General features: G+C 35.9%; 2 protein-coding genes and 1 long non-coding RNA gene across 3 annotated transcripts; all 3 read right to left on the bottom strand.

The window, feature by feature from the left end:
* Positions 1-3,927: 3,927 nt before the first annotated feature.
* Positions 3,928-8,510, bottom strand: LOC148160274 (uncharacterized). Its single transcript, XM_088004429.1, has 9 exons — positions 8,305-8,510; positions 7,916-8,215; positions 7,522-7,842; positions 7,310-7,427; positions 7,122-7,174; positions 6,740-6,782; positions 6,060-6,245; positions 5,842-5,915; positions 3,928-5,500 (listed from the first exon to the last, which is right to left on the bottom strand). Exons 2-9 carry the CDS (start codon positions 8,139-8,141, stop codon positions 5,430-5,432), a joined length of 1,092 nt encoding a protein of 363 aa, XP_087860555.1. The 5' UTR covers positions 8,142-8,215; positions 8,305-8,510; the 3' UTR covers positions 3,928-5,429.
* A 4,446-nt stretch (positions 8,511-12,956) lies between these two features.
* Positions 12,957-15,472, bottom strand: LOC106922142 (uncharacterized). The gene is made up of 3 exons (XR_001419121.2): positions 14,837-15,472; positions 14,622-14,695; positions 12,957-14,314 (listed from the first exon to the last, which is right to left on the bottom strand). It is a non-coding gene; the product is annotated as an uncharacterized LOC106922142 (long non-coding RNA).
* Positions 15,473-19,700: 4,228 nt separating this feature from the next.
* Positions 19,701-27,167, bottom strand: chrna3 (cholinergic receptor, nicotinic, alpha 3). The gene is made up of 5 exons (XM_014995844.2): positions 26,952-27,167; positions 23,804-23,848; positions 21,790-21,899; positions 20,119-21,319; positions 19,701-20,025 (listed from the first exon to the last, which is right to left on the bottom strand). The coding sequence occupies exons 1-5, from the start codon at positions 27,165-27,167 to the stop codon at positions 19,897-19,899; spliced, it is 1,701 nt and encodes a 566-aa protein (XP_014851330.2). The 3' UTR covers positions 19,701-19,896.
* Positions 27,168-27,255: the final 88 nt, after the last annotated feature.

Raw genomic sequence — 27,255 nt, forward strand, 5'->3', positions numbered from 1 at the left:
GCACTGAGAAGACTTTATCTGAACTGACTTTGAGTCAAACTTCTATGGGCTATTTGAGTAGGCTGTTTAAAGTTGTTATCATAGACTTCTTTATCGCAGAGACAAACATAAGAATCATAAACCACTTACATTTCTTTCTCTCTCTGAATACCTTTTATATTTAGTAGAAGCTCAAAATAAGATACAAAGTTTGTCATAATAAAAAAAAAAACTCTGACCTTTAGAGTCAATTTTTTTGTCAGACATGCAATTAGAGAGGACTAAATATATTTACAAATGCAAACCACAATCAAAAGTGTTTCTGGTTGACTTTTTTTTTCTTTCCTCTCAGGTCAAATACTATAGATATCATAAAGTCATTTACAAAGAGAACAAAAAGGTTCTCTCTTTATGCACCAACTTTATCAACATAACATTCTGAGTTTACAGTATTTAGTTGTTAAACATCAGCGTTTCCTGTGTGTGTTTACATGTGAGAAGATGGTACAGCAAAATGTTGCTGTACAACGAGCAACCAATAGGATGACAAGTCAGGAGAACTGTAATAACAACCCATGACAACATGATGTCACCCTTTTGGAGCAGTTTGAATCATTGCTTGGGTTTTCATGAACACGTTGTTATTGTTAGGATTTTAATCCTTTATAAATTATAAATTAAACTAAGTGTGTCTTTCACAGTATTATTTTAATAGCTGTTAAAAAAACGAGCTTCTTGTAAAGCCTGAAATCTTCCAAATGAAACTTTTATGTCTTTTTATACATAAGCATACTTAAGTAATAAATGAAACAATGTATCATATTTTTTTGACACCCTTTGACAAAAATATTACTTCTTGCATCTCTAACACGAATGTGACTCTAACGTCATAGAGTCATGAAAACACAGAAGAATTTAATTATTTTTCAATAATTCTTTCAAAGAACTGTCTGTACTTTTTTTCCCTAATAATCATATTTTTACAAATGCAGTTCTGAATCATTTTGAGTTTTAATAAAAAAAATTATAACTCTTTGTCCAGAATATCATTACATCTGCGGGCAACATCAGATGTGACGAACAAAATAATTGAAGCTTTTGGTCAGTTACCTCAGAAAGTAATCGGGAGGTATAAAGGTAGCCAATGTGGGGAAAAAACACTTTACTGGTTGACTGGATGCCACAAAAAGACTTTTTAGGACATCCAAAGGTGAAACTATTTGTGACTCATGGAGGAACAAATGGAGTCCAGGAGGCCATTTACCATGGAGTACCAGTAGTGGGTTTACCTGTGTTTTATGATCAGTATGACTATCAACGAAGTACTATCTGAACCATCCTACAGGATTAACAAGAGTTCAGGTCAATAGCGACATCTACTGGTTAGTCTTAAAAAATACAATTCCCTGGTTTTCTTTTTCTTACTGTTAAACTTTTCACAGCACTAATGGTTGTAAACAGGAGCGCTGCCAGGAATCGTGGGCCCCCCTGCGCAGCTGCTGTTACAATTTTTTGAGTCTATTTGACCCATAAATAACATCACAATTTTAAAAGCTTGCATCTGCTTTCTTTGGTTCAATAATTAGCACAATATTTACTGTTCATGAATTTTACATCCAACAGTCCACATCCAGTATGCAAGTAGGTTACTTAATTTTTTTTCTATTAGTTTTAGATTACTGAAATGACTCTCCCCATGAGCAACAGTCAAAAACAATGGGCAACTACAGATAAAGCAATCCAGACTTCTAAAAATGCTATGTACTTGCATTTTATTCAAGCTGCAGAACATAACTTTAATATAAAATATGTTATCTCCATATTTGTTAAAGCTGTTATGATGTCGTAGCAGTTTGTTATGAGACAGATAATATTTGAAAACAATCAATCTCCTCCATCTTCTTCCTGAATTACTATTACTGGTTAAAGTAATGGACCGTTCTGACCAAAACAACCAATCAGAACTAGTAGGACGCTCTTAGCGCTGTCAATTAGCCTCATTCACTCACTGCTAAATGTGCTAATGGTGGAGAAACAACTTATCATTACAGGACGTGGTCAGGAGGGATGTGGGTTAGAGATGCTGCTGACTGACTCATCTGTTGTTAAGAGGTAAAAGGTACAAGGGACAAGTTAAATATATGAATATGTTGGTCATTTTTTTCCCTTAAATCATTAAATGCTAGTGAAAAGGAGGCAAACAGTGGTTTGTAGCTAAACTAACTATGCTAAATGGTTGATAATCTCACACAGTCTACTCACATCTCTTGGAGAAAAACTGGGTTATAAATTAGCACTCTTGCTTTTTTCTCTCTCTCCCTCCCTCTCTCCTTTTTTTGAAAACCTGATTTTGTAACGTTTTTAGCAGCATAGTAAGTGCCACAATCATTCGTGTCTTCCACTGTTTGCAGCTGAACAGCGTCAAGCGCTCCATACAGGAACAAACCATTGAACGCAGATAGGGGGGTTCAGGGCAAATATGGATATGTGTTTGTTTTTTTTATCTAGGAGTGGGAACAAAATATTTACTGCTAAAAACAATATTTGAAATTACAATATGATTAATTTTGTAATTGACAGGGCCACAAATTTTTTATGTCTATGAACAAATAAGAAATAATTGAATTGTGAAGGGCCCCTTGTTGGTCAGGGCCTCTAGAATTGTCAACACTTTTCCCCCCTATACCGCGCCCCTGATTGTAAATTTATGTTCACTCTGTTGGCTCCAAAATGTACTTTTTCAAAGAACTGAATAGGAATTTTTTTTATTTACTTTACATAAACCAAGTTGACATAGTGAACATTGCAGCCATAGGTGTACTAACTAAAACATTATTGCCATCAGCATTCAGTATTTACAGAGCAAAAAGTGAAACACATTGGTAAAATTAAATGAATTAAGCACACAACTAGTTGAGCCCCACAATGCTTCATAAAGTACACATAAGTACTCTCCAATAGACAAAACAAAAACAAAAAAAAAAAAAACCCGAAATAGTAGAATTTTCAACATAATACAAAAGTTTTCATACAACTTGGAATTTTCACATTTTGTCATTATAAAACAACAAACTTCTTTGTATTTCACTGGGATTTTACACAGTAGAACATGCAGTGTATATTGATGACCAAGAAGATAAAAGACAGATTTTTTTTTACAAATAAAAATCATATAAATATGGTTGGTGTCTTTGTGTACAATCTCCTTCACTCTGTTACAGCTAAATAAAAACCAGTGCAAACAACTTGCTCCTGATGTTATGTAATGAGTAAGCACAGTCCACATGTGTGTAGTTTCACCTCAGTGTAAGCAGAAAATATTCACAGTGGATTTGACTTCTACAATATTCCAATAAATATTACAAGTGATTCCCACATTGACAAACCAGCCAACACTTTACTGGTTAACTGGATGCCACAAAAATACCTTTTAGGACATCCAAAGGTGAAACTATTTGTAGCTAATGGAGGAACAAATGGAGTCCAGGAGGCCATTTACCATGGAGTACCAGTAGTGGGTTTACCTGTGTTTTATGACCAGTATGACAATCTTCTTCGACTGCAAGACAAAGGAGCGGCTAAGATCCTTACCTTAGCCACTGTGGACAAAGAGGACACATTTCTGAAAACTGTCAAAGAAGTACTGTCTGAACCATCCTACAGAATTAACATGCAGAGACTCTCCAGATTGCACAAGGATCAGCCAATGAAGCCGATCGATACCGCCCTCTTCTGGATAGAATTTGCAATAAGACACCAAGGTGCAGCTCATCTGAGAACCGAGTCCCACAGACTGCCTTGGTATTCCTACTACTCTGTAGATGTTTTCCTGTTCTTCCTGTTTGTTGTTGCAGTGATTACATTTTCATTTGTCACGACTTTCAGATTGCTTTGTCTTGAAAAATGCTTGAAAGGAAAAACTAATCAAACAAAGAAAAAATGAAAAGGTTCTGTGTTGGTTATCATGGTTTACTTTAATTCACTCTGGATCTAGGTTTCTGTATTTCCTTCATTTAAACTGACCCGATGTTGACTGAATATGTTGAATGATATAAATATCGTGTTTCACTTAAATCTTTAAGGGAAGTAAGCACATTATGTACTGTTACACACTAGGTGCAAGATTACACATCTGTGGTTGCGATAAAAGCAAAGTATGCAACAACCAGCAATAAATGCCATTTGTCTCAAGAGGGAATTACATAAATCATAATTATTAAAGCATTTCATTGAAAGTCATTTAAGAGTTCAGGTCAATAGCGACATCTACTGGTAAGTCTTGAAAAATGCAATTCCCCAGTTTTCTTTTTCTTACTTTTAAACTTTTCACAGCACTAATGATTGTAAATTTATTTATTTTCACAATGTTGGCTCCAAAATGTACTTTTTCTTAAAGAACTGAATAGACATTTATTATTCACTTTACATAAATCAAGTGGACATAGTGAACATTGCAGCCATAGGTGTACTAACCAAAACAGTATTGCCATCAGCATTCAGTATTTACAGAGCAAAAAGTGAAACACATTGGTAAAATTAAATGAATTAAGCACACAACTAGTTGAGCCCCACAATGCTTAATAAAGTACACATAAGTACTCTCCAACAGACAAAAACACCCAACAAAGAACAACAACAAAATTGTAGAATTTCCATCGTAATACAAAAGTTTTCATATGACTTGGAATTTTCACATTTTTTCATGAAAAACAACAAACTTCTTTGTGTTTCACTGGGATTTTACACAGTAGAACATGCAGCGTATATTGATGAACAAGAAGATAAAATATATTTTTTTAGTGTGTGTCGTTGTGTACAGTCTCCTTCACTCTGTTACAGCTAAATAAAAACCAGTGCAACCAACTTGATCCTGTTATGTAATGAGTAAGCACAGTCCACATGTGTGTAGTTTCACTTCAGTGTAAGAAGAAGAAGTTCACAGTGGATTTGACTTATATAATAACATCCTAACTTCTTTGCTAGCTTTGCAGCCTCCAATAGATATTAGACTGAGTTTTATCTTCCATCAGGATGACATTAAACACATCTTAAAATGACCCAGTCAAAATGTAGACCAAAGTCTAATTTTGAATCTGTGTCACAGCAAAAAAATTAATTTTCAGTCACTAACAAGCTTGATTGAGTTCAAGTTATTTTACAAGGAACTGGCACAAAATTAAGACTGATGGAGACAAACCAATACAAATCCATGTAATGCATATGAAAAAAATATCATTTTAATTTTACTTTGCATTTTCAAAGTCATTCGAAATTATGTGACAAAATGTGAAAAGTTCAAGTTGTATGAAGAATGCACTGTCCTTGTGGCTAAATCTGTCAGGTCAACGCTGTTGCATTGTCCTGGAGTAGCACAAAAGTGAAATGAACAAAATACATGCATGTAATGGATTTATGCATCACATTCAGGTGAAGTCTTATTCTGGTGACTTTCATGATGCCTTTTTTTTGAAAGAAGTGGCGTACAGCATACGTGAAGTACTTGGTCCAGCGGATGAATCATCTGTGGTGAAAAAACAGGAAGCTGTCAAGATGTATCTGTGCTTCTTTGTTTAGCACTTTTGTATTCACAGTTATTTTCTACGATATGCTTGAAAGGCAATTTATGCACATCTTTAAAATGTTTTATATTGCACATATTGAACACAAGCACTGTACAAGTGATGTTAAAGCAATTATAATATACATGGAGTTTAATATTTTTGTAATAATATAAGTAATAATGACTTATTCAATCTATAAGTAATATTTTTGGAGAAGAAAGTGATTAAAATCAGGTGTTGATATTTAACACATCTAACTTATAATATCTTGACAGACTGAAAGTAAATGATGACCTCCTACCTGGAATAACGCTGTAAATTCCCTCACATGAGTAAAAGGTGACATCCCCTGTTGTCTCGAAATGCTGTTCATTTCTGATGAAAAATATTGTCAGGTTAAATGCTAGACACAACTTTTACCCCAGCAAAATAAATTAATTAATAAATAACTAAATACAGTGTGTTACTAACAACATTAATTGTCTTTTAACATTTTTATATTTCTGTCACATCACAAACCTTACTGAGGTTGCCAATGGCTCAGATGCAACAGCAAGTGGCCCTGCAAGTTGGTCCTCGTTTGAAACCCACTCCTTGTTGCTGACATCAGGAAGGTTTGCATAAGGAAGGACATTCGGTATAAAACTTGTGCTAAGTCGATCTGTATGCAGCTGTGGATTGGGGGAGGCTGCTGTGCTGTAGCAACTGCTTAGAAGGAGAAGCCGAGAGGAGAACATCAACAAACACAAACCGGAGAATAACTGTGAGGTGAAAGAAAAAATATGCATGATTTTTAGTTTTTGTTACAAATAGACATCTGGATATTACTGAATTGGTGCTTTTCAGAACCACATTCCATTTAATTCACAGCAAGTTTTGGGGATTTGGAGCAATCGACTTTACATCGATAGAAAAGCACATTTTTGCAGGTTCTTCTTTACAAAATAACTTAGTATCAGTGAAATTAGAGGGAGAATATATTTAATCATAGATTTTTAACCCACAAATTAACAATTGGATTTGGCCTGGAGTTTGACTGGGTCATTCTAACATATGGATATTTATATCAGCTGATGGTTTGAGAAGGCTACATGCACCTGCATGTTACACATGTTGGATTTTTATTAATAAAACATATAAATATATAAACAAACAATTTAATTACAGATTTTAGACATTTGACTAATTTGCAAACTTACTCTTCTTCACTCTCCATGCTGAAAGAATTCTCTTGATCTGATCCTTGAAAGAGGAACATTAAATTAATTGGAAAAAAATTACAAAAAACCAGCCATCAGTCATTTCAGTGAGATTTTGTACTTATGTTCTTTATCATAAAAAATCTTGAAGAAATTTAAAGCAGGAGAAAATTATGAAAGTTCAGAAACATTTGAAATTCAACAGGCTTTGCCTTAAGCATTATAAACTTTGAAAGAGAAAAAATGTATTTCCTCTGTTTATTACATAAAAAGTATTTAAATTGAAGCAGATGAGTGAGAATATTTTCCCTGTCAAATCATTATATACCTCTTAAAGAATAGATTTTCTAAATAATATTTTTGTTGATTCTAACCTACATACCCTCTTGAGGTTCCACATCTGTCGGTGCCAACACATCTGTATTCTGCTGCTCACTATCAAAATGAGAAAATACATAATTCAAACAGAAAGCAAATTCTTCCTTATGTATTACATTTACTTTGTATTCAATCACTGTCTGTTTATTTCTTCCGTCTGCCAACAGGAAGTGCAGCTAAACGAAGACTCACCATGGCTTGTAAAAAACTTTGAAGCAACTTTTGTAAATCATCCATCCCAGACACAGAATGAAAAGCAAAATAAGGAATGTAATTCCACAAGACAAAGCCGCCCATGGGATCAAATTCTCTAAAATACAAATTAAATTTAATGACATAAATTTTCAGAGATGTTTAAAGAGGAAAAATGTGGAACGTAAAATACATTGTGGAAAAATTCCCACCTTTGACCTCCAGAATCACCGTATTTATTCCCTGAAGCTCATTCCATTGTTTCTGGAAGCATTTTGACGGCAGCAAAAGGCAACTATATGGACCTGAATCCCTTGAAACGGCACCTTCAATGGTGAAAGAGGCTTCCATCCGAGCAAGATCAAATACTTGTACTTGAAGGATGGTCTCATTCTTCTTCAGGTAACAGTAGATGAGTTGACAGTTATTGAGAGTGTGCAGGATTTGTGAAAAGGTGCATTTAAACTCAACGTTGCTTCCCTCATGAACTGTGAAGGGTCCAGCTATGGAGAGCTCTGCTGAAATGAAATTGGCTGCATAGCAGTTGGAGAAAATAAGAAATGAAAGCAGCTGCATGTGGGATTGACAAGAATAAAAAATACTCACCTATTACCAGAATCTCAGCAACGTCCTGTCCTTTCCTTTCTACATCAGAAAGGTTGTAATTTGTAGTGGAGAACAAGCAGCTGTAATTTCCACTGTGATCAAGATGAACATTAGATATTGTGAAAAGAACATCATCCAAATTTTGCTTCTGATTTGATTTCTGAAATCCTTGTCCATCTTTCAGTAAATAAACATAAAAAGAGGGGTATTTCTTTTGCCCGAACATGCTGCAGGTTACATAAAGGTCACTGCCCTCGCTTATAGATCTCTGCCGGACCAGAATCTTTACAGGATACAAGTCTACAGAAAAAGACACACAGACAAATGTAGCAACATAACATCTTAAAATGCATCTTGTTCTGTTAAGTATTGTCGTATATTGCGCTCACCCTCTGTCTGGCCAATGACCTGGTTTAGCAAAATGTCTTGAAGACAAAAAGTGTAGAGTCACATCAATATTCATTGTGCAAAAATAATTAAAATGTAGATTTTGATTCTTTCTGCTGTCAGTTTACTTACAGAAAACAAGTATTTTCTTCATCTTCAGCAGGACTCTGACTCGCTCACATAAACCTTCTAATCAGACCTGATGACTTGTTCCTGCATCTACAGACAAAGCAAGCAGGAACTATAATGCATCACTTCCTTATTCTTCGTTGCTGGCCTACTGCATTTCTGCCCATTCTTCTTGCTAAATTTCTCACACTCAGTCAGATTGGATTGAGAGCATTTCTGGAAATAAAATTTCAAGTCTAGCATTAGATTTTCTATTGGATTTAGTTCTGCATCTTCTTATACCAGTGACAAGGAAGAAGGTAGGTAGAGAGGATCGGGAGACATTTTGAGTTTCTTCTTACTGGATTTTGTACGATGACGGCTTCATTTCTGCCATCTTTGATAAGCCACAAAAAATGCATAATTTACTTGTTACAATTCTCCTTAAACTCCTCTCAGCTCCCCAGATCCACTTGTTTCACATAGACCTGAAACACACCTGTACCTTATTAGTCTGCATTATTAGAAGATTAAACTAAACAATACAGTCTAAGCAAAAAAAGAGGAATAAGATTAATAAACTCATCTTCACAACTGACTGACGGGCAAAATACAACACTCTTTACAACAAACCAAGAATTATATGTGAAGAAAGGTTAAAACAGCAATGTTAAACCTAAGGCATTTTAAATAACTGTAAAATAAAATGAAATAATTCATGAATGTTTAAGGAAAAAGTGGTGAATAAATAAAGGTTCAACCACTACACCACAGCCCCAGCTGTGTTCTTCATGGTTGTTGTGGGTGTAGTTTGTTTGGGGGAGATGTTCAGTGTTAACTTTCTACCAGAATAGCTTTTGCATGTAAGTCAAAGCCTTTGTTCACCCTGTGAGCAAAAAATCTCATGAGAATTACATTGAGGAGTTTCTGGTTGTAATTTGACAGAATGTGTAAAGATACTAAGGGTATGAATGCTGTTCAAAGCTCTGTACCTCATGAACATTTCCTGCAACAGCTATTTAGACTCTTATACATCAACATCCTTGAGCTTTCAAAGTAATTTTGTTTAGAAGGCAGAAGCCAGACAATGATCATGATATCCTCTGAACAGGGGGACAGTACACGGGGGAAAAGTTAGGACAATTCTAAGGCCCCCTGACTGACAGGTTACTATGCTGCTAAGAAAAATAATAAAGTCAGGTTTTCAAAAAAATAGAAAAATAGAGAAGGAGAGAAAAAAAGACAAGAGTGTCAATTCATAGCCCAGTTTTTCTCCAAGAGAGGTGGGTAGACTGTGTGAGATTATCGACCATTCAGCATAGCTAGCTTTGCTACAGACTACTGTTTGCTTCCTTTTCACTAGCATTTAATGAATTAAGGAAAAAGAAATACAAAGATATTCATATATTTAACTTGTACCCTGTACCTTTTATCACACTTAGCAACATATAAGTCAGTCAGCAGCAGTTCTAACCCACGTCCCTGCTGATCGGTCCTCTCTTAAGTGAAATTAAAGCTGCAGTATGCAACTTTTTTTTTTCAGATATTTGTTAAAACTGCCATTATATTGTGACAGTACGGTATAAGAGATAATCTGTGAAAAATCTATTTCCTCTGCCTTCCCCCAGTAGTATGTAGATACAACCAATCAGTGGGAGGAGAGTTTTAGTGCAGTCAATCACAATCTCATGTGGCTCATCCTCCCTCCCCTTGCTCAGTGCTATCCTGTAGCTAGCGCAGCCTGTTGCGAATGTTCAGTTTGTAATGATGGCAGATAAACATTTGTCCTGTAATGATAAGTTGTTTTTCCACTATTAGCACATTTAGCAGAGAGTGAATGAAGTTGATTGACAGCACTAAGATCGTCCTGCTGGTTCTGATTGGTTGCTTTTGGTCAGAACAGGGCATTACGTTAGCAATAGTAATTCAGGAAGGAGGTGGAGGAGACTGTTTTCACAGATTATCTGTCTCATTTACAAATGTGGAGAAAACATATTTTTTATTAAAGTTATACTGTAGCTTAAATAAAATGGAACTACATAGTATTTTTTTTGATAAGTCTGGATTGCTTTATGTATATTTTGCATGTTGCTTTCGGCTGTTGTTCATAGGGAGAGATATTTCAGTAATCTAAAACTAATAGAAAAAAAAATAAGCAACCTACCTGCATACTGGATGTGGACTGTTGGATGCAAAATTCATGAGCAGTAAATATTGTGCTTATTATCAGTACTGAACCAAAGAAAGCAAGGCAGATGCAAGCCTTTAAAATTCTGACGCTTTTTATGGGTCAAATAGACTAAAAAAATTATAACAGCAGCTCCGCATGGGGGGCCCAATTTAATTTTTTGTCAGGGGGCCCAAGATTCCTGGTGGTGCCCCTGCCTCTGAAACCCATTCACACAGTATCTGTGGAAGATCTAGTACAGAGCAGCCAAATGAGCACTGAGAAGACTTTATCTGAACTGACTGAGTCAAATTGCTATGGGCTATTTGAGTAGGCTGTTTAAAGTTGTTATCATAGACGTGTTCATCCCAGAGACAAACATAAGAATCATAAACCACATATATTACTTTTTGTCTTTGCATACCTTTTATATTTAGTAGAAGCTCAAAATAAGATAGAAGGTTTGTCATAATAAAAAAGCCCTCTCTGACCTTTAGAGTCCATTTTTTGTCAAGCATGCAATTTGAGAGGACTAAACATGCAAACCACAATCAAAAGTGCTTCTGGTTGACTTTTTTTCTTTCATTTGACGTCAAATACTATTTATATCATAAAGTCATCCATATAGAAAAAAAAAGGTTCTCTCTTTTTGCACAAACTTTATCAACATAACATTCTGAGTTTACAGTATTTAGCTGTTAAACATCAGCATTTCCCATGTGTATTTGCATGTGAGAATATAGTACAGCAAAATGTTTCTGTACAAGGAGCAGCCAATAGGATAAGTCAGATGAACTGTAATAACAACCTATGACCACATGATGTCACCCTTTTTGGACAGTGAATCATTACTTGGGTTTTCATGAACACATTGCTATTGTTAGGATTTTAATCCTTTATATATAAAACTAAGTGCGTGTGTCACAATATTGCTTTAATAGCTGTAAAAAATGCAAGCTTATTATAAAGCCTGAAATCTTATAAAATGATACTTTTATGCCTTTTTATACATAAGGATATTTATGTATAAAAAGGTACTAAATGAAACAATGTGTGGTTTTTATTTTTATTTTTGGCTGAAATGTTTACTTGTGATTGATTGCTACAAATTGTTTTATTTGGTTTTAATTTTTTTCTATATGATATATCCAAACCAGAGCTTAGAGTTTACTATGTCACAATCTTTGACAAAAATATTACTTCTTGCATCTCTGACACAAATCTGACTCTAACATCACAGAGTCATGAAGACACAGAATAATTAAATTATTTTTCAATAATTCATTCAAAGAACTCTCTGTATTTTATTTTTATTTTTTCTAATAATCTTATTTTTACAAATGCAGTTGTGAACCATTTTGGCTTTTAATAAAAATTTTATAACTCTTTGTCCAGAACATCATTACATCTGAGAGCAGCATCAGATGTGATGAACAAAATTATTGAAGCTTTTGGTCAGTTACCTCAGAAAGTAATCAGGAGCTATAAAGGTAGCAAACCAGTCAATGTGGGAAAAAACACTTTACTGGTTAACTGGACGCCACAAAAATACCTTTTAGGACATCCAAAGGTGAAACTATTTGTGGCTCACGGAGGAACAAATGGAGTCCAGGAGGCCATTTACCATGGAGTACCAGTAGTGGGTTTACCTTTGTTTCATGACAAGTATGACAATCTTCTTCGACTGCAAGACAGAGGAGCGGCTAAGATCCTTACCTTAGCTACTGTGGACAAAGAGGACACATTTCTGAAAACTATCAAAGAAGTACTGTCTGAACCATCCTACAGGATTAGTAGGAGCACCTTCAATGAAGGCCCTAGTTTAAAACTTTTTTCAAATGTAAGGTGCACCGCATTTTAAGGCGCATAGAATAGACGCTACAGTAGAGGCTGGAGTTACGTTATGCATCCACTAGATTAGCTGCACTAAACGGAATGTTAAAACAGTCCGACTCGGCGAGGAGAGCCTTCGGCAACTGGGCCGGGGCGCGGCCAGATGATGGTCACCCTTCTCCGTTCGCGCACAGCATGTTCATAGAGAACGTGGTGCTAAATGACCTGTAGACGACCTCATTATCAGGTCGGTAGATAGATAGGTCAGTTAAACTTTATAAATAGATTACAAACCAGCGTTCCGACAACTATCCCAGCATGCACCACGCACTTATTTTTCTACGGGCGAAAATGAAGTCGGCGGCTGCTTGCCGTAGTTGCTAGACCTGTTGTGACTCAGCATTGCTCCATACATAAGGCGCACCGGGTTCTAAGGCGCACTGTCGGCTTTTGAGGAAATTGAAGGTTTATATAAGTGTGAAAAATACAGAACTCATCTGTGGCTGCGATAAAAAAGAAAGTATGCAACAATCAGAAATAAATGCCATTTGTCTCAAGAGGGAATTACATAAATCATAATTATTAAAGCATTTCAGAGTCATTTAAGAGTTCAAGCTAGTCTTGAAAAATGCAATTTCCCGGTTTTCTTTTTTCTTACTTTTAAACTTTTCACAGCACTAATGGTTGTAAATGTATTTATTTTCACACTGTTGGCTCCAAAATGTGTACGTTTTCAAAGAATTGGATAGAGATTTACTTATTCACTTTACATAAATGTAGTGGACATAGCGAACATTGAAGCCATAGGTGTACTAACCAAAACAGTATTGCCATCATCATTCAGTATTTACAGGGCAAAAAGTGAAACACATTGGTAAAATAAAATTAATTAAGCACACAACTAGTTGAGCCCATAATGCATCATAAACTACACATATTGTCCATTGCACAAAACAAAAACAACAAAAAAACAACTCAAAATAGTAGAATTTGCAATCTAATTCAAAAGTTTTCTTACAAATTGGAATTTTCACATTTTGTCATGATAAAACAACAAACTTCTATGTATTTCACTGGGATTTTACACAGTAGAACATGCAGTGTATATTGATGAACAAGAAGATAAAAGACAGATTTATTTTACAAATAGAAATCGTATAAATATGGTGTGTGTTTTGTGTACAGTCTCCTTTACTCTGTTAAAGCTAAATAAAAACTAGTGCAACCAACTACATCCTGTTATGTAATGAGTAAGCACAGTCCACTTGTGCGTAGTTTCACTTCTGTGTCAGCAGAAGAATTTCATATTTGATTTGGCTTCTATAACAGTATCCTCACTTCTTAACATCCTAACTTCTTAGTTTTGCAGCCTCCAATAGATATTAGATAGAGTTTTATCTTCCATCAGGATGACAGTAAACATATCTTAAAATGACCAAGTCAAAATAGAGACCTAAGTCTAATTTTGAATCTATGTCACAGCTAGAAAATTAATTTCCAGTCACTAACAAGCTTGATTGAGTTCAAGTTGTTTTACAAGGAACTGGCACAAAATTAAGACTGATAGAGACAAACCAATACAAATCCATGTAATGCATACAGAACAAATTTCATTTTAATTTTCCTTTATGTTTTCAAAGTCATTTGAAGTTATGTGACAAAATGTGAAAAGTTCAAGTTGTATGAACAATGCTAAATCTTGTGGTTAAATCTGTCAGGTCAACACTGTTGCATTGTCCTGGAGTAGCACAAAAGTGAAATGAACAAAATACATGCATGTAATGGATTTATGCATCACATTCAGGTGAAGTCTTGTTCTGGTGACTTCCATGATGCCTTTTGTTGCTTATTGACAGAAGTGGTGTACAGCACACGTGAAGTACTCGGTCCTGCAGATGAATCATCTGTGGTGAAAAACAGGAAGCTGTCAATATGTATCTGTGCTTCTTTGTTTAGCACGTTTGTATTCACAGTTATTTTCTAAGATATGCTTGAAAGGCAATTTATGCCCGTCTTTGAATTGCTTTACATTGCACATTTTGAACACAAGGACTGTACAAGTGATGTTAAAGCCATTATAATATACATGGTGTTAAATATTTTTTTGTAATAATACAATTAATAATTACTTATTCAATCTGTAACTAACATTTTTGAAGAAGAAAGTGACTAAAATCATAGATTGATGTTTAACAGATCTATTCCTCCTACCTGGAATAACGCTATAAATTCCCTCACATGAGTAATAGACAACACTCCTTCTTGTCTCAAAACACTGTCGATATCTGATGAAAAAATGTTGCCAGGTTAAATGCTAGACACAACTTTTACTGCAGCAAAATAAATGAATAACTAAATGCAGTGTGTTGATAAAATATTACCGTAATTGTCCTTTAATATTGTCATATTTCTGTCACGTCACAAACCTTACTGAGGTTGTCAATGGGTCAGATGCGACAGCAAGTGGCCCTGCAAGTTGGTCCTCGTTTGAAACCCACTCCTTGTTGCTGACAACAGGAAGGTTTGCATCAGGAAGGGCATTCGGTATAAAACTTGTGCTAAGTCCATCTGTATGCAGCTGTGGATTGGGGGAGGCTGCTGTGCTGTGGCAACTGCTTGGAAGGAGAAGCCGAGAGGAGAAGAGCAACAAACACAAACCAGAGAATAACTGTGAGGTGAAAGAAAAAATATGCATGATTTTTAGTTTTTGTTACAAATAATCATCTGAATATTACTGAATCGGTGATTTTCAGAACCACATTCCACTGAAGACACAGCAAGTTCTGGGGATTTGCATCAATCAACTTTACATTGATAAAAAATCACATTCTTGCAAGTTCTTCTTTACAAAATAACTCAGTATCAGTCACATTAGAGGGAGAATATATTTGAAAATTAATTTTTAACCCACAAATTAACAATTGGATTTGGTCTGGACTTTGACTGGGTCATTCTAATATTATATAAGTTGATGGTTTGGACACGATTTTGCAATGAACAGAGTGAAGAGTGCTGCACATATCTGCATGTTACGCATATTGGATTGTTATTAATAAAACACATTGTTGTTTATAGACGATAAATCAAAAACGGACCAGTCAAACAGTTCCTCTTTGACTGGTCCATCCATCTCTATTTCATGATATCGTTGTGGACTTATTGTTGGAGAAGAGGAAAAAAGGAAAATTTTCAGAATCAATCATCATAAATAGATAATAAATATTATGGTTATGTTCAAGTGTATACAGATGCTCCTAAGAGTTTAAGTAGCAATAATGGCGTGTCGTGTATCATCCCAGAATTTAGTATTAAAAAATGTAATTGGATTACTGATGGGGTCTCAGTGTTTACAGGGGAGATGATGGTTATCATTTTGGCTTTAGGTTGGATTGAAGAGGTTCGTCCTTTGAGAAGTTTAATTTGTTCTGATTCAAGTTCATCATTACACTCAATTAAAAATAATCAGTCTAATAGTAGACCAGACCTTTTATTGGAAATTCAGTTATTACTTTATAGAATTCAGGCCATGGGATTAATAGTCATTTTTGCATGGGTTCCATCTCATGTAGGAATAAAAGGAAATGAGTTACTGATAAAAATGCAAAACAAGCTTCAAAAAAATAATTCTATTGAGATTCTGATTCCATTTAGTAAAGAGGAAATAAAATCTATTATAAAACAAAAGTTTAAGGAAATATGGCAGAAGCAGTGGGAAGAAGATAGAACTGGTAGATGGCTTTATAGTATTTAAAGGAAAGTTGGTGCAATGAGGGGAACAGGAAGAAGTAGAAAAGGAGAAAACATTATATCCAGGTTACGTTTTGGTCATACTGGTTTAAATAGTACACTATTTAAAATGGGGAAACATCCATCAGGTAATTGTGATTTTTGTTTTCAAGAAGAGACAGTAAAACATGTTTTGTTGTTATGTCCTAAGTACTCTGAGGAGAGAAGGAAGTTAGAATGTAGACTTATAAAGAATAAATTACATACCCATATTAAACGGACGGCGGAGTCCGGCAACGGCAGGCGCTTAAATTCCGTAGAAAAGTATCTCTTTCTCTTTCTTACTGTTTATTCAATGTCACATGCTGTTCTTTTTCTTTAATTATGTAAAGCACCTTGAAATGCCTTGCTGCTGAAATGTGCTATACAATTAAAATTTGATTGATTGATTGATTCACTGGTGTTTGTTTTGATTTCTTTGTTTTGGAGCCTACCATCCAGGACCTGGTCGTACCCACCGGTAAGCCAAGTTGGATTTATTTTGTGAATTTTCTTTTTGTTTATGTACAAATATTTTTATTATTGCATTGTGATAATAAATTATTGTCTTGAAACCTGTCTTTTGCTTATTGCAAAACCGGACCTGTGTCCTTTACTGTTAATTCCTGGGTGATGACCCCAGGTGGCGTTGTTGGCAACAAACAAAATTTATTGTATGGTCAAACCACTGAATGCCAAACTGGCCTACTTTTCTGCCCATTCTTCTTGCTCAATTTCTCACATTTGGTCAGATTGGATTGAGAGCGTCTCTGGAAACAAAATTTCAAGTCTAGCAATAGACTTTCTATTGAATTTAGTTTTGCATCTTTTATACCAGTGACAAGGAAGAAGGCAGGTAGAGAGGATCGGGAGACATTTCGAGTTTCTTCTTGGTGGATTTTGTATGATGACGGCTTCATTTCTGCCATCTTTGATAAGCTACGAAAGAATGCATACTTTACTTACAATTCTCCTTAAGCTCCTCTCAGCTCCCCGGATCCTTTCATTTCACATAGACCTGAAACACACCTGTACCTTTTTAGTCTGCATCATTAGAAGGTTAAACTAAACAATACAGCAATGTTAAACCTAAAGCACTTTAAATAACATGAATGTTTAAGGATCAAGTTATGAATAAATAAAAGTTCAACCACTATACCACAGCCCCAGCTGTGTTTTCCATGGTTGTTGTGGGTGTAGTTTGTTTGGGGGAGATGTTCAGTGTTAACCTTCTGCCACAATAGCTTTTTGCATGTAGGTCAAAGTCTTTGCTCACCCAGTGAGCAAAGAATCTCATGAGAATTACATTGAGGAGTTTGTGGTTGTAATTTGACAGAATGGGTAAAGATGCTAAGGGTATGAATGCTGTTCAAAGCTCTGTACATCCTGAACATTTCTTGCAACAGCCAATTAGACTCATACATCAACATCCTTGAGCTTTAAAAGTAATTTTGTTTAGAAGGCAGAAGCCAGATAACAATCATGATACCCTCTGAAACCCATCACACAGTATCTGTGGAAGATCTCGTACAGAGCAGCCAAATGAGGAGACTTTATCTGAATTGACTGAGTCAAAGTGCTATGGGCTATTTGAGTAGGCTATTTAAAGTTGTTATCATAGACTTCTTTATCGCAGAGACAAACATAAGAATCATAAACCACTTACATTTCTTTCTCTCTCTGAATATCTTTTATGTTTAGTAGAAGCTCAAAATAAGATACAAAGTCTTTCATAATAAAAAAAAACCTCTCTGACCTTTAGAGTCAAATTTTTGTCAGACATGCAATTTGAGAGGACTAAACATATTTACAAATGCAAACCACAATCAAAAGTGCTTCTGGTTGACATTTTCTTTCTTTCATTTGAGGTCAAATATAAAGTAATTTATAAAGAAAAAAAAGGTTCTCTCTTTTTGCACCAACTTTATCAACATAAAATTCTGAATTTGCAGGATTTAGTTGTTAAACATCAGCGTTTCCTGTGTGTTTACATGTGAGGAGATGGTACAGGAAAATGTTGCTGTACAACGAGCAACCAATGGGATGACAAGTCAGGAGATGTGTACTAACAACCCATGACCACATGATGTCACCCTTTTGGAGCAGTATGCATCATTACTTGGGTTTTCATGAACACATTGTTATTGTTAGGATTTTAATCCTTTATATATAAAACTAAGTGTGTGTGTTTCACAGTATTGTTTTAATTGCTGTAAAAATCAAGCTTATTATAAAACCTGAAATATTATAAAATGACACTTTTATGTCTTTTTATACATAAGGATACTTAAGTACTAAATGAAACAATGTATCGTTTTTATTTATTTTTTGGCTGAAATGTTTACTTGTGATTGAAATTGCTATAAATTGCTTTCTTTGGTTTTAATTTTTTTTTCTATATGACATATCCAAACCAGAGCTTAGAACTTACTATGTCACAATCTTTGACAAAAATATTACTTCTTGCCTCTCTGACACAAATATGACTCTATCTTCATAGAGTCATGAAAAAACAAGAAAACACAGAATAATTTATTTTATTATTTTTTTTCAATAATTCATTCAAAGAACTGTCTTCATTTTTCACTAATAATCTTATTTTTGCAAATGCAGTTGTGAACCATTTTGGCTTTTAATAAAAAAATATATAACTCTTTGTTCAGAGCATCATTGAATCTGAGAGCAGCATCAAGACTCTGAAAAAATGCTATATTTATTGGACCCCTACCACATTTTTTCTTGCTTATTAGCCTGTGCATCCATTTAGGAGTGGGTGTTCCCTTTTGCTGTGCAGAACATAAGCGATGAAAGAAAACATGGCCAAATACCCATGGTGGCTAATTAGTTTCAAGATGGTGTATGACGTAAGGTTTGAATAGAGATCTGTTTAACATTTATTTTTGAGGATTCTGAACTGAGTTTTTGTAGCTTTTTTTCCTACTCTGACATGATAAAACTACTAAGATTTCTTCACTCTGAGACATTTTCGCAAAAATGGACACATTTTGCTAATATTTAAATAAAATTAATCAGAGTGGTATTAGGAAGTAGACACAGATTAATACATAATGTTAGCTAAAGAGACTATCCAAATAAATTCATTTTACTACGAAAGGTTACAAAATTCCAGAATCTGATTAATGTCACAACAGCGCAAATAAGCAAATAATTTACTTCTAAATAAAATAAAAAAATATATTTTGAGAGGGAAATGGAGCTTTTTAACTATATTTTCATCTGATCTTTTCTTCCCATTAGCTAAAAATCTCAGTGCTTGTGCAGAAACATGTAAATAACAAAACTTTCTTTATAATGTCTGGTAGTGTGCAAATATTTTCAAAATCAGCCCAACTTACCAGGACAAAGAATTCTTCAGGAGCAGCACAGATCAGCTGAACAGCCATCTCAAGTTTTAGATTCACTATTCAGTGACATTTAATTATATTAAATATCACTGATTTTTAATATATATGATTTTAAGTACATATGTGAGGTTGGACTTTCAGTTCAAGAACTCCAAACTCATGCTTTGTGCCACAGATTTATTTGCCATAGATCCAAGGTAAAGTTGTCAAACAAATAGCAAAACAGAAAAACACTCTGAATCCTGGCTTTTTTCTCCTTGACTGTGTGTCCTATATTTTTCCAATACTCAGACAGAGGCCACATCCTGTATATGAGAGCAGAGTGCAGTGTGGAGTAATAGTTTTCTTAAATTCAATCAAATATCCTCCCCGAGTAATAAAGGCTGGAGAAAGAGGCCAGCTGTCCCCAGGATGCAGACAAGCACGAAAACCCAAAGGAAGATCCTGTCAATAACCATGGCAACATACTTCCAGTCATCCTGAACCTGTGGGAGCATCACAATGAAAACATGGTTACTGTTTCAATTTGGAAAAAGACCTCCAGTAAATGTTTCTAAATAATTTGAACAACTCTTTACCTCTTTAGCTTCGTTCTGAAGTCTCATGTTTTCTGCTATGTATTTAACACTTTCAATTGCCTCCCTGACCTCAGGAGACAGAGGCAAAAGGGACATAATTCCCCCATCTAGAGATTCAGAACTGGAGCAATGACTCTCCTGTCTGACCCCAACACCAGTGCTGCCAGTCAGGGCCCCCAGGCTGCCCAGTCCACCACTTCCACCACCAGAGTCTGAAGGCAGTTTGCCCGATCTCTTCTGCCAGCAGCAGTTACATCGGCCCTCACAGCACAGGACGCCAGAGGCGACACATTTACCAGAGTCTTCGCTCAGGTTATTCAGGTTGGAGAGCTCTGTGTTATTGAAAAGCCTCTGGCGGTTAGTCAGGCTCGACACAACGCTGGATGCCAAAGCTTGGGGCTTGTGCTGCTTTTGCAGAGTGCCTGAAGAGTGGACAGCACAAGTTCTCGGATGAATAGTCTCAACACTTCCAGCCACCGTCACCTTCTCCGGGTCCCTCTCCGGCCTGGTCATGAACATCACTTTGGGCAGCAGTCCTAGAAACACATGCCGCACCCAGCAGGGCATGGTGTGTGTCTTTGGTGTGCGGTAGTGGACATTCAAGACAAAAACGGTAATGACAATGGAGAGGGTGACAAAAATCATGGTGAACAGGAGGTACTCGCCGATCAAAGGTATGACTAGGGAGGTAGAAGGAATTGTCTCTGTTATGACGAGAAGAAAGACGGTCAAAGACAGCAAGACGGATATGCACAGTGTGACTTTCTCACCACAGTCAGAAGGCAGATAGAAGACGAGCACTGTCAGGAAGGAGATTAAGAGGCAGGGGATGATCATGTTGACTGTGTAGAAAAGAGGCAAGCGGCGGATGTACAAGGAGTAAGTGATATCAGTGTAGATCTCCTCGCAGCAGTTGTACTTGATATCATGCTTGTAGCCAGGGGCGTCAATGATTATCCACTCGCCAGTCTCCCAGAAGTCCTTGAGGTTGATGGTTGAACCAATCAGCACAAGGTCAATTTTGGCCTTGTCATAAGTCCAGGAACCAAACTTCATGGTGCAGTTTTGGTAGTCAAAGGGGAAGTATGTGACATCGATCTTGCAGGAGCTTTTAAATATAGCCGGTGGGATCCAGGTGACGTCACCGTTGTAGCGAAGGAGAGCCTTTGTTTTGTCGTCAACCTGAAAATCTCCAACTGCACTGTTAACAACACAAGAATAAAGCTAATGAGAGTGGACAGTAAATAAATATATAAAGTACTGACATCATAATATAGACATATGAATAAAAATAGAATAGAATGTAAGTCACATTAAAAACTTTCAAACTTGTAAAATAATTGACTTTACACCATATGTCTGCAACAACACAAATAATGCATACATGCAAAAAATATCAAGATTAGTTTCTGCATTAAATTGATTGACAAAAGGAATGAACACATAGCATCTCATAGCATTTATTTGGATTTATTTGTATGCGTGGATCAATTGGGTGTTTTCCAACATCTGGTGTAAACTTTATTCCAGCGAACTCTCAGAAAATATATCTTCTGAGTTAATGTTGACATGTCTGATGCTCATTTTCCTCACCCTAGTTTTCCAATGAGCATCAAGATACACCCACATGAATATCCATAATCATAACCCCCTCCTGAAATTTCCACTTACTTATTATAAAGAACAATGTCTGGCTTCCAAATTCTGTTCGATGGTACTCGGATGAACTCCACGCCGCCAAAATCTTTAGGATCCCATTTGAGTTTATAATCATTCCAAATCTGGCAAAGGACACAATTTTTCAATTACGTAAAAAAAAAAAAAAAATCAACATCAAAGCTAATTTAAATGAGCATCATTCACTTGAGCAGCGAAAAAGAAATATATGAGGCCATCACCTTTGTTTAGGACTAATATTTTTGTTTACATCTAGTAACTTGACTTGCTGATCCAATTAAACTCAATACAATATCTAACCACCTCAATATTGATGGCTTTGTGCAAAAACCCTTCATCTTCCTGCAGATGGTCCTTCACAGAAATTGACAGCAGGGGAAATCAGAGTCAGACTTCGCTTTATTGGACAAGTAGGTTAACACACAATAATACAAACTGTCTGAATACAACAGGGAATCACTCGGATACATCCTGTGGGAGACCATATGCAGCCTGTTCTGCTGCACAATGCCAGGCTTCAGACAGTTTTAAACAACTGTCTCTCACTAATGCTGGCAAATACATCAAGCTTGTTCATTTAGGAAAATATATATATATTTTAAATACAAGTAAAACTAATTTGGTTTAGAAGGCAGAACATCTATATATGAAGTTAGCAGTTGTTTTCCCCTGGTGATTATCATTCGAAATTGATTTCAAAAGCATTCTCTTCAGCTAAAACCCATCATCTTCAGCTAAAACCCATCATCTTCTGTTGTAATGTATTAACAAAGCAAAAGTGTATTTATTGTGTGTTTTACAGACTTTTTTTTGCTACAGTGTCTCTGACCCTCAACCCCTGTTGCTCAATGAATCCACTGAGACTTATGAAGCCACAACCTCAATAATTTTGTTGTAATTCTTTCAATTACAACAGTGCCTTTTAAAAATGGGATGGGCAACAGGGGAAATTTGTCTCATTGCTGAAATTTGTGTTTTCCTTGTAGTCACTGTGAAATATGTAGTTTATATTGAGGAAAGTGAATGGAATAGCAGAACCTTATTTGTGGAGTGTTTCAAAATGTGACTTGGAGACCTGCATTAGTTCACTGCAGTATGCATCATGGCAGCAGAAGTATAATATGGAGGGACAGGCAGGTGGCTGTGCAACCGGTCTTTACACAAGATTTAATTTTGTTACAGCCTTGCGTTATGTAATTTTGTAACATATTTTGTTAAGGTTTTAATCTTTATGTTTAATGTGATGTAGCTTGAAGCTTGTGGTCACAAAAACTAGATTTAAAATCCTCACTGCCTGGAATTACAAGCTGTGGTCAAATTATGTTGATAACATTATAAAGTTAGCCAGATCTAAGTTAATATGATTTGTTTTTTTTCTATTTAAATCAATATCAAATTGATCAATGTGTTTTAAAAGCTTCCTCCTATAAATAATTCATTGTTCCAGTCTGGGCAATACATGGCAAGGAAAGTTTTGTAAAGTGTCATTCATACATGGAGCATTTTTGAGTCATTTGAAAGAAAACTAAGGAACAAGGATACAGAAAATTACTATAAAACAAAAACATGTATTAAGAAATACAGAAACATGGAAGCATCAGCATAATTAAATTCAAATTGAATTCATATTCAATAATTTTTTATTAATCCACCACAAGAAATGAATGAAGAAAAAACAGATTTGAAGAAACATAAAAAATTAAAACAAATAAATATTTAAAATAAACTTGATAAGAATTCAATTTATATTGTCATCTTTGGGCTTTCATTTTCAGTTTTGGTTTAAAAGAGACTTTTAATTTTAGGGACCAAAAACATGGATTTATGTCTTTTCTACATTAAATAGGAGGACAATTTGACCCCACTGGACCCCCATCATAGCACTAGACAATACCATTCCTTTTCAAGTCTATCAATAATTCCCAAAGAATTATGTAAAACAACAGACTGGACCCAGATTTCATGTCTTCGCTTATGGTTTACTTTCACACTCAGAGTATAAACTTACATGTCTCAGCCACAGATTGGTTTCCATGATCTGATTGACTTCATCCTGAGAATAAGACAGAATGAATTATAAAGACATCAATTCAAAAAAACAAAAATAAAAGAAAATAAACAAAAGCAACACAATATTTTGTGACAATACCGACACATGGGTGTCATGATCTGTGTTTCTGTGCATTTATTGCAAGGTTTTTCTGTGTTCAGTTTCTGTCCTGTGAGTCTGTCTCTGCATCTTCCCTGTTGATTGATCCCAGCTGTGTCTCGTTCCTTGATCACCCTCCCAGTGTATTTAAGCCCACCTGTTGTCTCGGGTCTGATCCTCGTTGTATGTAGCTTGTTGTCAGTAGTTCTCAGTCGAACTGTATAGTCCTGAGGCTACTTTGCTCCATGTTCAGTCTTTGTGTCAGTTGCTACTGGTATTTAGCTGTGTGCTTTTGTCTCTGCCGTGCTGCCTGATCTGGACTGTTTTGAGCTTCATCATTAAATTCATCATCATCACCATTATCTGGGTCTCAACATTCATCCTCACCTCAACCACCCACAAATCCTGACAATGGGATCATGAAGCTCATCCGTGAGGATTGGTTTGTATGCTTTCTGCAATGTCAGGCTTTTGTAAATCCCCAAAAATGACGGTTTAGAGAGATGCACCTGAGTCCAATGAGCCTGGTGCATAACTTGCGCGACAGCTGGATTTGCGAAGCCAGAACACAGATTTCACTTTTACTCTAAGCTGCAGCAGGGTGACCAAGGAGGGGGGAGAGAAAAGTTGCATGAGACGGATTTATGTGACTTAGACCGTGAATGAACCAATTTCCTGAGCCAGTGCATAACATTAACCATTCATGTGACCATATAGTATCCAAAAGAGTCTGAAGTTGAGCTATGAGCACAAGCGTCTGATCATGCCTCCATCGTCAGTACTTTTAACTAATTATTACATAATTAGGAAAATAAACAGTTTTCTCTTCCGGAAAAGCATTTGCTGAGAAGGAAGCTCAGTCCCATGGGTGAGCCTGCTCCCTAATGGTTGCATGATGACTCAAGCAACACTGGTGATGAGCTATTGATGGCCTGAATGAACTCATACAGGCGTGTGGTAATTGGTGTGGGCAAACCAATACCAATTGTGGCTGGCTTAGGAGCAGCAGGTGTTGCTGAGTGAAAACAGTCATCCATCAGCAGCTGGATCTCAGCGGCTTTCTCCACTAAATGTGTTTTTTTTAACATCCTCATGCACCTGGACACATCATCAGGGATGCGGCCAGAATAAGGATGAATGTCTTTAACCTGAAAGGTTCTTCATATGTATTTAGCAAACGGATTTTGGGAAAGGAAAACAGATTGAGATTAATTGCACTATATCATATTCTACATCTTCCATGGATAGTTTGCCAAGCAAAATAAATAATCCAAAAAAAAATCCTCTCTCTTGTTACATTGCAATGAGAAGTGAATGTACTTTAACAAGATTTTATTTGATAGACCAACACAAAATAGTGTGTTATTGTGAGGTTAAATAATAACCAAAAAAATCTGAAAGCTAAGATTTAAATGAGCATTTAGATAACTTTATACTAATAACCTTAAAAATAATTAACACATATAGTTAACCTGTTTATATTAATATAATTAAAAATACAGCTGCACTGTGAAAACAAGGATAGAAGTGCAGACAACAAAACAATTTGTAAAACTTTCCACATCTTGTTTATCATCTGAAAATGGGCAAAGCATTGCACAACCACACACATCCATTAACTGACTATTAGTCTGTTAATGGATATGCCATGATTACTCTAGAGGAGCTGCAGAGACGCTCATCACTGCTGCGATAATCTGTTGACAACTATCAGTCTTCTATTCACACCACAAACATGGTGGCAGGAAAAAAATCTGTTGTTGAACGAAATCCAAGACAAGTTTTGTTTTCAATTTTCCACAAGTCATTCGGGGGACAGAGCAAACATGTAGCAGAAAAGTCTTCGGTAGGATGAGTCAAAAAAAAAAGTACCTTTAGGCCAAAAGGCAAAGGTTTGTATGTGGAAGAAAACTAACAAAGCTTCACTCTTAACACACAATTCCCACAGTGAAACATGGTGATGGCAGCATCATGCTATGGGAACATTCTTAACTTTAAGCGTTCAGTCAGAGCTACAACTAAATGGTTTTATTAATTGCTTTCTCATTTCCAAGAATGCCTCAATCATAGTGGAAATTTAAATCCATATAAAGGATCTGTGGGAATATAAACCAATTGCTGATGGACTGAGCTTTAGCTACTTTGCAAATATATTTATGCATTACTTGATGTTGGTGTATCAAATGAAATATAAAAATGGTTCAAGAAATATGACATTTATAATAAGAAACTGAAAAAAATGGACATGCAATTTTAATTACACAGCATGCAAAAACCGATGTCAAGTTTTTTCTAACCTGACAAAAAGTGGAATAAGACTTTAGGTGCCAGAAGCATTGCAATTTGAATGAATCCTCATCCACTTTACTCTCTTTAACTTACGTTAAGTTAAGGAGGGTAATTAATATATTTTAATATAGAAACAGATTAACAATGAAAATTAATTTTCTGCTTCACTTTTGGGTATTAGGAAATTATGACACATGTGAAAGTGAACAGCAGATTAAGGAAATAAACTGTTCTTTGATTTTCTTATTAAAAGCAGCAGCATCAGTGGCCTTAGTATCCCCGTCCTACTTGAACAAGCGTCTGAATTCAACAAACTGGAGGAAAATCCAACATTAAAACAAGAAATGCTCATCAGACAAGGCAGTGACAGAGTGAAGGACTGCTTAAACTGAGAGCTACTTAGACACCTGACATTCCCCATCTTGTCTCAGCCAGACAGCCAGCCAGCCTGACCCTGCCTTTGCATGTCTCTTCCCTCAGGTGGATAAGCTGAGGACTGCTGTGATTTGGCAGGGAGTGTTGCAGGTGTCTCAGGCAGCATCCCAGCGGTGTCTGATTAACTGACACATGGGGACGTTGATCAGACAAAATAATCCTTAAATAACTTTTCCTTTTTTGTTAATCTGGTTGTGTCTATTGACCCTAGTGATTTACATCTATAACAAGGAGTATAGTCAGTGCAGGAAAAAGAAAAAGAAAAACCTTTTCGGCTACTTACCACTTTGACCAGCTGTGACATGGACACCTCAAACTGCACAATGACCGGATCAGACACGTTTTCCACAGGTCGTATGTACTGATTGTAGTTGGAGAATATCACTGAGAAGAGCCTGTGCTCTGCTTCTGAACATGTGCCTCCTGCACCGAAGAAAATTGTCAGAAATGGATCAGCGACTGCAGGATTTTTCATAATGCAGAAATCCATGTCATACATTTTCAAGAAAATTTTGCTATTTTACCTGCATGCAATTTGGTCTTGGTGCACGGAATGCAAATTTAACACTGTTACAAGTCACTCAATG

The sequence above is a fragment of the Poecilia mexicana genome, unplaced genomic scaffold (genome assembly GCF_051168715.1).
Source record: "Poecilia mexicana isolate PSO_F unplaced genomic scaffold, ASM5116871v1 scaffold_3, whole genome shotgun sequence".
In the NCBI taxonomy this organism is placed as follows: Eukaryota; Metazoa; Chordata; class Actinopteri; order Cyprinodontiformes; family Poeciliidae; genus Poecilia; species Poecilia mexicana.